The sequence below is a fragment of the Urocampus carinirostris genome, chromosome 13, assembly GCF_059441175.1.
Source record: "Urocampus carinirostris isolate Australia breed hairy pipefish chromosome 13, RoL_Ucar_1.0, whole genome shotgun sequence".
Lineage (NCBI taxonomy): Eukaryota > Metazoa > Chordata > Actinopteri > Syngnathiformes > Syngnathidae > Urocampus > Urocampus carinirostris.
The window spans coordinates 27,147,344-27,157,444 of NC_142361.1; the positions used below are offsets into that span (position 1 = coordinate 27,147,344).

General features: G+C 39.1%; 2 protein-coding genes across 2 annotated transcripts; one reads left to right on the forward strand and one right to left on the reverse strand.

Moving 5' to 3' along the window:
* Positions 1–6: 6 nt before the first annotated feature.
* znf511 (zinc finger protein 511) lies at positions 7–6,257 on the forward strand. The gene is made up of 6 exons (XM_088351371.1): positions 7–230; positions 309–385; positions 3,248–3,449; positions 3,562–3,686; positions 5,807–6,025; positions 6,114–6,257. Exons 1-6 carry the CDS (start codon positions 102–104, stop codon positions 6,184–6,186), a joined length of 825 nt encoding a protein of 274 aa, XP_088207497.1. The 5' UTR covers positions 7–101; the 3' UTR covers positions 6,187–6,257.
* Positions 6,258–6,910: 653 nt separating this feature from the next.
* msx3 (muscle segment homeobox 3) lies at positions 6,911–9,716 on the reverse strand. Its single transcript, XM_088351113.1, has 2 exons — positions 9,282–9,716; positions 6,911–7,903 (listed from the first exon to the last, which is right to left on the reverse strand). The coding sequence occupies exons 1-2, from the start codon at positions 9,619–9,621 to the stop codon at positions 7,494–7,496; spliced, it is 750 nt and encodes a 249-aa protein (XP_088207239.1). The 5' UTR covers positions 9,622–9,716; the 3' UTR covers positions 6,911–7,493.
* Positions 9,717–10,101: the final 385 nt, after the last annotated feature.

Consider the following 10,101-nt stretch of genomic DNA (forward strand, 5'->3'; position numbering starts at 1 on the left):
CTTATTTTTAAGCCTCTACGTCATCATTAAGCGACTTGAGGACTGACAATAAACATACCCAAATCATCATTTTCAAATCCGTAGAAGTTAAAAAAAGAGTAATGTCAAATCTAAAAGAATTTCTGCCTGTTTCTGACTGCACACCTACTGACATTTCGGAGGAGGAAACAAACCCATTTAACTTCAGCCCTCAGCTCATTTATCTTCACAAGGACCATGAGCTGTTTGAGGTAATGCGAATATGAATTGCTTTTCTAATAATATAATTTTCTATGGAGCCTTGCTGCAAGTTTTTTTTTAATTTACAGGATGGGGACGTTGAAAGACATATGTACCTTCAGGACCTTTATATTTCAGAGGCAGACGACGAAAATCGAACGCTCAGGTATGAGAGTTTTACACATTTATCTCCAGTTTTAGATACATTTAGAGCAGGGGTGTCAAACTCATTTTAACTCGGGGGCCACACGATAGAACAAACATTCTGTCGGGGGCCGGACTAGCATATTAAAGAGAAAGAAAAAGAGATAAAGAAATAAGAGAAAGTGGGAGGGAAAAGGAGAGAGGGCGGGACAAAGAAAGAAAGAGAAAGGGGGAGAGAGCGTGAGAAAGAAAAGATAAAACGTTGTGAGAGAGGGGGTAAAGAAAGGGAGCGGAAGAAAGAAATCCAAATTGAAATAGAAAGCCAGAAGGAGAGAAATCGCAAAGGGTATGAAGAGAGAAAAGGAAAAAAGGAAGTTAGAGCAAAAGAGGTTAAAAGACACAGAGAGAGAAAGAGACAAAGACCAACAAAGGAAGAGAAAAAGAGAGACACAGAGAGTGAAAGAGACAGAGTGGGAGAAAAGGGGTGGGAGAAAGAGAGAGAGAGAGAAAAACACAACTACAGTGTCTTTGTGAGAGGCACCTGGATTTGGCAACATCAAGTTGACATATTTCAACCTACAGCTTGTTTTTCCCTTGCGCTTCCCTGAGCATTGTCTCGCGGGCCGGATTCAATCCCCTAGCGGGCTTGATCCGGCCCGCGGGCCGCCTGTTTGTCACCTGTGATTTAGAGCATTCAAGTTTTCAACCATTCAAAAGGGACTCACAAGATTAGATTCTGCAAAAGTATAGAGGCATTTGTAAAAATAAACACCAAGTTTTAGTTAAAGTACAATAAAGACTTATTAAGGTATTCCCTCGGTTTTTGCTGGTAAGCTGTTCCACAACCACCCGTATTACATGGAGTTCCGCTAATAAGAAATTCTATCTATCTATCTATCTATCTATCTATCTATCTATCTATCTATCTATCTATCTATCTATCTATCTATCTATCTATCTATCTATCTATCTATCTATCTATCTATCTATCTATCTATATTGAAAGCAAGGTAGTTTACCTTATCTTGCATAATGCAACAATGCATTGAGGGACTTGTAGTTCAAACATGGATGATACATGAAAACTTTGGCTTACTCACTAAAAAAGCCTCTTATCTATTTGTTGAAATCTCTGGGACATTTCCGTTCTGTTTTCTGCCCCAATTGTGAAACTGCTACTGTCCATGTATTGTGGATACAGCAGTTGTATTTATCAATATGTAGTGTTAGTCTGTGCTTCTATGCTTAGTTTACTTACAGGGTTGGAAATTCCGACCATTTTAGAGAACCGACATTTTCAGCTCGGCTCACTAAAAAAGTTTGCTCTTTCAGGTCTCAAACAGCTCTTCGGGTTGTTTTTTTTTGCTTTTATCCCTACATTACTAATTATTGTGGAACAATACTGTATGCACAGATGATGTAAAAAGGTCTGGTAAATAAAGAAAAAAAGAGATAAAAATGGAAAGAATAGATGCAAAAAAAAAATACAATTACAAGAGGAAAAATAGATAAAATAAGAAAAAAGAATTAACCTTACATTTTATACAAACACATTACCACTCAAAAACACAGGAAAAATAATTAAGATATTTGTAAATCTGGGGAAGCACGGCGACTGAGTGGTTAGCGCGTCCGCGGCACAGTTCTGAGGTCATGGGATCAAATCCTCCTGTGTGGAGTTTGCATGTTCTTCCTGGGCACTGCGGTTTCCTCCCACATTCCAAAAACATGCATGTCGTGTTAATTAAACGGGCCAAATTGTCCCTAGGTGTGTTGAGCGAGTGAGTTGTCTGTCTGTGTGCCCTACGACTGGCTGGCAACCAGTTCAGGGTCTCCCCTGCCCACTCCCAGAAGATAGCTGGGATGGGCTCTAGCACCCCCGCGACCCTACTGAGGATAAGCGGTGCAGATAATGGATGGATGGATGGATTTGTAAATTCACAAAAAAAACATAAAATACATAGAATTTGAACCTTTTTATGCTCAACAAAGTCAACAGCACAGAATCCCCCCGTTCGTAAGTTGAATTTGCTTCAATGCTATAATTTGTATGTTTAAGGTTGATATAAGTATGTTTAAGGCTTGTATAAGTAACCTGTATTGTTTTGTACTGAAAAATAAATGTTTAATAAAATAATATGCTCTATAAAGATGAATAAAGTTAAGTTAATCTTACTTTTGGAAGATGAGCTTTAAGAGTTAGGCGACTTCCTCCTCCGTGGTAAAAAGTGGCCAAAAAAAAAGCGATCCGACCATTTTCTCAACCGCATCAAGCTTTCTTATTCCACTTTCATTTCAAATGAAACGGCTCACCTCATCTTTACACTTTACACCAACCATATTGAATGGATTCACGAGATATCGAACAATAAAAATGTCAAATGTTCTTAGCGCGCTGGAGATACAATGTAGAATGTTTACACACAAACTAGGAAGAGAAAGTTGATTTCTTCTTCGGTGTAGATGCTAGGTGACTTCTCAAAGCGGCACCCGGCGGAAAGAAGGACTTCAGTAATTCCTCTACTCGGATAAAGGTGTTCACAATACAAAATCTAACTTACAGCAATGTCTGGATATTTTTCGACATCCCCAAAAAATGATCGTATCTACCGTTTTTCGTAAGTCGAATGGTCGTAAGTAGGGGAGTGACTGAATTGTATAAAGTATAGCACCATCTACTGGTGTAAAAATAAAACACTGATTTAAAAGTCGGTCTCCAATTACTTACTTATTGACTAAACAAGTAGAGCTGTACACAATGTTTTGCATCATTTCTTTTGGAACCCGACCAAAACCTTTCCGTTTTAACAGACTTTTCCTGTACAGCACTTCAATTTCCAGTCGCTTATGAAATCCGGAGTTATTCGTCTTGTTCTTTTTCCAGTGTTTCAGAGTTCGCCTGTCACATCTCTGGCTGTAACGCGATCCACAGTACTTTAGAGGAGTACGAGCATCACTATAATTCCTTACACCGTCACGTGTGTTCCATCTGCCGACGCTCTCTGCCCACCGCTCGCCTTCTGGACGTTCACATTCAGGAGTGGCACGATTCCGTCTTCATGGTGCTGGCGCAACGGCAAGACATGGTATGAAATGTGAGAGTTCGAATTTCATATAAAAAATGTCAGGCAGGAAATCAAACAAATAACAATGGAAATACCAATAACAAACTGCTTGCGTGGCCTACCTGATTCACAGTACCAGTGTTTGGTGGAGGGTTGTGAACACAAATTCGGGACGAGTACACTCAGGAAGGACCACCTCATACGAATTCACAAGTATCCTCCAGACTTCAGATTTGACAAACCCAAAAAAGGGAAAGGGTGAGACTGCACTTTCTTTGTTTGTTCAATAGATGTCAGCAAAGATCTGTGTATAGTTTTTGTTATTCTTTGGTGGCTTTTTAGATAAAACTACTGTATAAACAACACTGGCAGCAACAGCTAAATACAGTACTGTATTTCGGTCTATATTATGGGTACTGATATTTAGAAGTAGACTGGTTATTGAGTTTTCATCATCTCATCTCATTAGCTGCACCGCTTATCCTCAAAAGGGTTGCAGGGGTGCTGGAGCCCATCCCAGCAATCATCGGGCAGTGGGCATGGGACACCCTGAACTGGTTGCCAGCCAAGTTATTGAGTTTTATTAGTGTAAAAAATCCTGAAACAAGTACTGAGCAAAAATCAATGTTGAAGCGTGAGTGAAAAAAAGCTTAAATTCAGTGGCCACTAATTTGATGTTCATAGTCACTAAGAGGTAGACCCTAAGATCACCTAAGTATCCCGCAGACCTGTTCTGAAAAAAATCTCAACAGTGCTGGGTCATTGTGATTATCTAGGAAATTCAATTTCGAACTGGCATAGAAAATCATTGTCATGCTCGGTGTTGTTAAATACATGATACATTCTTCCAAAATTGTCTTTAAAATTTGCCTAAAATGTATATGCTTTATGTCAATCACTCTGTGCCCTTATACAAGGCAAATTTTTGAGTGGTTGACTGAGCTTATTTGAGGCGTACTTCTAATCATTACAACCTGCTAATAACATAGTAACAACATAGTAATAACATGTTATTTCAGAAATGCAAATCAAACTGGTAGCCTTTTGTGGTAATCAGCAACCGCTCTCAGGCTTCAAAAAGGTTGTTGAAGCGTGTGGTAATTAGTTTTCACACAATAATAGTACATTTAAAAAAGTCTTCATTAGGCAGTTTTAAGATTTTTTTTTCTCGCCTGACAGTAATAAAACACTATGTCCACTAGACAGGTAATACTGTACATAATACAAACGCTGCCCTACTTACGAATGAGTCGTAAATTGAATTTGTTCGTAAGTTGCATTAGTGCTATTTTTTGTAGGGAATGTATGTTTAAGGTTTATGTAAGTAACCTGTATTGTTTCGTCCAAAAAAAAAAAACATTTCTGAAAACAATATTTCCTATAGAGATAAATAAAGTTGAGTTTAACTTACTTTTGGAAGATGCGAAAAGCGATCCAACCATTTTCTCAACCGCATCAAGCTTTCTTATTCCATTTTAATTTGAAATGAAACGGTTCGCCTCTTCTTTAAACAATAAATATTTCAGGGTTCCTAGCGCACTTGAAATGCAGTACAGTATTTTTACACACAAACTAGGAAGAGGAAGTGGATTTCGGGGTGGATGTTGGTTGACCTCTCACAGCGCTACACGCCGGTAGCCCGTAGTACTACAGTACTGTCCTGTACTCTGAAAAATGTGCACACAATACAATATCTAACTTACAGCAATGTTCGGATATTTTTCGACATCCCGTAAAAAAATGTTTGTATCTACCGTTTTTTTGTAAGTCGAATGGTCTTATCTAGGGGAGCGTCTGTATCATTATTATTAAAAGTTTTTAAAACAAAAAACTTATGTTGATTTTTTTTTTCCATGTTTTACTTATTTCATTAAGTATGTAGTGCTGTATGAATAATTGTTGAGCGTATTTTAATTTTTTTAACTTTATAATACTTAATTACTTAATACATAAAACTCATAATTTCAATATCCGGCTTTGTTTTCTGATGAAAAATAACGTTTATGGTGTCTAATACAGACATGTAAGTGCTGTTATTGTGATTTTAGCCAAGCCATTCTTTCGTGTGTTTTTTTTAACCACGGTTTGTGTAAATTATTTATTTAAAAACTTCTGTGTGGTGCTGTAAAGAACATTTTTGACCGTAAAATTCAACAATGCTAGCATAAAAGTCACCTGATGCAAAAATGTCTTGGTGATAAAAATAGTAGCGAGTAACAACAAATCATGGCTCATCTATAGAAAAGGTTCATTTCAATCATTTGACTAGAATATTAAGCACATTGTTACCCACCTCTGCAGAAATTCAAAAGTAACTTTTTACGTTGTGCATAGTTTTTGATTTCCAATATATTCAACATTTTTGACTTTATCTATAGACCTTCAGAGACAAAGCAGCAGCAGATGGATGTAGCGATGGAAGTAGAGGACAATGGCAGTCAGATTCATTGTGTAGATCAATCCAAACATGCAGAACTTGAAGAATCCATGGAGATGCCCATGCCCGCTACACAGTTCCCTGAAAAAGGCGCCTCAAACGAGGAGGCCGCAGATCGCAACATAAACGCCGAGCATCCGAAACCGCGATATTCCTACAGGTTCGCGGGACAGCTTTGCAATTTTTCACTTGAATATTTAATTGTGAACAAAACAAAACATCCCAGTTTAATCATTTTTTTCTGGTAGGGTTCCTTCTAATGTTTGCTTTGGTCACGGCTCCATTCGAGGCTTTGGAGGTCGCAGAGGAAAAAGGAAATAAAACACCCCCATGCATCACAAATGAGCTCTACTATTTTGTATAATGAAAAATAAAATATTCTCTGCATACTATGTGATCAGTCTCATGATTACTCATTGCACTCACCTGTGCCCGCTCGTTTGGCGCCAGCTGCTGCTAGTTGCCTGATTGATTCCCCTCCTATTTATACCCAGTACTCCAGTCACTCCTTGTCAGTCCGTCAGCGAACCTCTGCACACGCAAGGCAAGCACTTTGACTCTGGCTCCCGTCGGCCCCGTCTTCATCGGTATCCTACTCGTCTGTTCCCGATTTCCCGTTTGTCTCCGGCTATCGCCCCTTTTGTCCATTTGACCACGCTCTGATCTCCCGCTCCGGCTAATGAGCGGTTTTTGACCACTGACCACGCTCTGATCTCCCGCCCCAGCAAATCCACTTCCGCATTTCGATCACGCTCCGATCCCGTGAGCTGCTTGCTCCCCCTGTACAGCGAGCACCGGAACGCTGGCGTTTGTTTCCTCGATATCCCAATAAACTTTTGAATGAAACGCGTTTGGGTCTACCATTTCTTCTGGTTCTGACAATCAGACCCTTTGTTCGTGACAACAAAAACAAACGAACCTCAATTATTTTGTAATAGACTTTAATTTCCAAAACTTTTTTTTCAAACAGCAAATATAAAATACACAGTTGATCACTTTTAGTAAAATAATCAGTTCCTATTTACAGATGAAAATAGTACCCGCTAAGAGCTTTTTGAAGAAATGGAAAAATGAGAGTACGTTTTAGGGTCAGCAGTGTAACAATTATTTATATATGGGGGGTATTAATTTGGCATAATAGGAAATTCATATAAATGGACCATAGATCTAATTTAAAATGTAATACAATTATTGTTTTATACAACATATTTTGTGCAAATGTGTCGGACTGGCTATACTTCTTTGGGTTACAATTTAAAGACATTTTTGGCTCGTCAATCCAGTTAAAATTGCATTAAACATATGGCCTCTGTCTGAATTTGAGTTTTTTTATGGTGAATTGAAAGAATGCAATAAATATCTTTTTTTAAAGACAATTCTGATGGAAGCACATAAACAATTTGTAAAAGTTTCCCTCTTTTGCTTTAAAAAAAAAACAATGTTTGCTCGGACTAAAATGTTAAGGCCCCTTAGTTATTAAAACAAATGTATACGAACTTTTTGTGTTCAATAAAAAATAAATAGTCTTAGAACATCTTCACTTTCGTTGCTTTGTGGCATTGAGGTCATTCTTAAAGGCACACACACGCACACAATCCTACACGCAAAGTGTCCAATGCAATGCAGCATTAAGTCAAGTAGTACATCCCGTAAGGTCCACCAAATAGTCTCGGTCCTGGTAAGGTGGGTCTGGGCCCGTTCACAGCCCCGTAAAGAGCCGGAGCACCCATGGGTGCGGCACTCAGGTGAAAAGGAAAAGCGAAGGCCGGCAGCAGAGGTTTAGCGGCCAGCTTGAGTTTCTCCAGCTCGGCCTCCTGCAGTCTTTTGGCCTTGGCCCTGCGGTTCTGAAACCAGATCTTCACTTGGGTCTCTGTGAGGTTGAGAGAGCTGGAGAATTCCGCTCTCTCGGCGATGGAGAGGTACTGCTTTTGACGGAATTTTCTCTCCAGGGACAAGAGTTGAGCACTGGTGAAGGGAGTTCGGGGTTTTCTGTTGTTCTTGTGTTTGCGCAGGTTGCAGTGGCTTGGGCTGGGGAGTCCTGCAGAATAATAATTGTTCAAAATATGTTTTCCACAAGATGCAATTTTCAATTAAATTACAAAAATCGAGTCAACATTCTAAAAGCATGCGCATGTTTGTAGCAAGCTCAAAACTGATCGTTTTTTTCTATTTTTACGCTATTTACCGCTCTTATTTTTCTCTTATATATCTTTATAATCGTATTCACCAAAACTACTGTTTTATGTGTTTACTACTTTTCTCCCCTTAAACAAACACAAAATTTCTAGACTTGTATTTTAGTCCATGGCAGCTTTATTTTAAACAAGAATGCGTGAATAAACTGCTCCAACGATTGCATTAGATTACCGTTATGGAAAAAAAAATCGTAATTTCCGGGTTTTAACAAGCACATGTTGTTTTTTAATATTCTGGACACTGTATCACGCATAAAACTAAAGTGCGTGATGAGATGTTTATTTAATACCAGTCAACCTCAGCCAATTGCTCCCCTTATTAATGATTGCAATTCCCCTTATTAAACGATAATAAACCTTCGTGCGGCATCTATTTACTCACAACAAGACAGAGTATGTTGAATAAAAACAGATAATTTGTGTAATCAATTCTATCTACCAAATAAACAATTCAATCCATTATTTTAGCATCTTTCTCAGTTTTTTTCTCCGCTAACAGTAAATTCGGTGTTGCTTATACGTATTTAAAAAAAACCCGTACAAAAATTGTCATATGGCGTACATGACTTGAAATACAAGGGTTACATAACTTGACATTAAAGTTAGAGTGCCATATTTATAAAGGCGATTTTAATTCTATTTGTTTTGAATATTTGTTTCTCTTCAGTCACGTGAGACGCGTAACGGACATCAACGTAAATATTTAAAGTCCTGCATAGCTATTTAAAATAACAAATACACATTTATAAACCACTAAAGACGCTTTACAATACAGTATTCAAATAACTTTAAAATAGATATGTTACCGTAATACCTGAGATATAAAAGAAAAAACTTACAAAATACAGCAGCGCTTAGTTTTAGCAAGCCATACTATGTTGAGTTAAAAACAAATAATTTAAGTATCAACTTTATTTTTTATAAAACGAATGCTTGATCGAGGATAACATTTGCCATGGTGTCGCGACGATATTGCCAATTTACGATGACGTTGTCGTCTGCTGCCAGTGACCGAGACGATCCGGGTTAGAGCCGATTTGGGGTCTAACAAAAACGTTTTCTTAATCTTAAAAATTCCCTTACAAGGATTGTTATACGGGGTATACAAATTTAATTAATCAAAACACGTATACAATACGGGGAAAGCGTATGCATGTACTTTACTCGATGCGTAAAAAAAGTGCAATTTTTACACATGAATAATCAAACTTTCCCACTCACTCGGAGGCGATTCGTAAGAGGACCCCAACCACGGACTGCTCTCCTTTTCGTTCCCGTCCACGTTCTCTCCCTTGAAGCGATAAAGTTCCGCCGGTGATGTTCGCCCTGCGTCGGCTTCCAAACGCGCACCGGTCGCATCCGTGGATGAAGGATTCGTCACTCGCATAAGTGATTCCACGCTGAAAGGAAGATCCACTGTTTTTCCTTTACATCGGGCCACAGGTGACGATTCGATCCGCTCGGGTGCAGAGACCCCCGGGGCGCGCTCCTCCGCGGACGTGCCCTCCGGTGATGGTGGCGATCCCTGCGCAGGATTCATGACGCACAGCTGAGGTGCCATACAACCATACGTCCCTGCGTGCCCTCCGTCGCTTTTGACTTGCTTTTACGCACGCAATAGATATATATTCAATTTCTCCGACGCGCTTTCTTGCTCCTCACGCATCCAAATGCTTCCCGGACTCAGTGTCAAGAGGTTTTTTGCATAGTGGATTTCGGTGACTCCACCCAGGTTGTCTGTGATTGGGCAGGAGTTTTCCTGACGAAATTTGGGATGCACAACTCCGACCAAAAGGCTTAATTTGAGACCCTAAAAATGTTATATTGCCTCTTGAACATTCCAGCAGGGTTTCCTCTGTTATTTGGAATTCCTTACTGTATCTTGGTCAGTTTACGTTGGGTATTTTACTCCCTTTTGTTGTTTTGGTGCAGGCGTGGGTGTCCAAATTTTCGAATGAAGTGGCCTATATGGACTCTTAATTTTAAGTTCCAAATTTATTTCCCGAGGGGCCTATCTAAAAAAGATAAAAAACATATTTGT

Coding starts and splice junctions, on each gene's coding strand:
- znf511 (XM_088351371.1), top strand. CDS start 102: ATGTCAAATCTAAAAGAATTTCTGCCTGTTTCTGACTGCACACCTACT. Junction 3,687..5,806: donor AAACCCAAAAAAGGGAAAGG/GTGAGACTGCAC, acceptor CTTTATCTATAG/ACCTTCAGAGACAAAGCAGC. Junction 6,026..6,113: donor AAACCGCGATATTCCTACAG/GTTCGCGGGACA, acceptor TTTTTCTGGTAG/GGTTCCTTCTAATGTTTGCT.
- msx3 (XM_088351113.1), bottom strand. CDS start 9,621: ATGGCACCTCAGCTGTGCGTCATGAATCCTGCGCAGGGATCGCCACCA. Junction 7,904..9,281: donor CTCTTACGAATCGCCTCCGA/GTGAGTGGGAAA, acceptor ATTATTCTGCAG/GACTCCCCAGCCCAAGCCAC.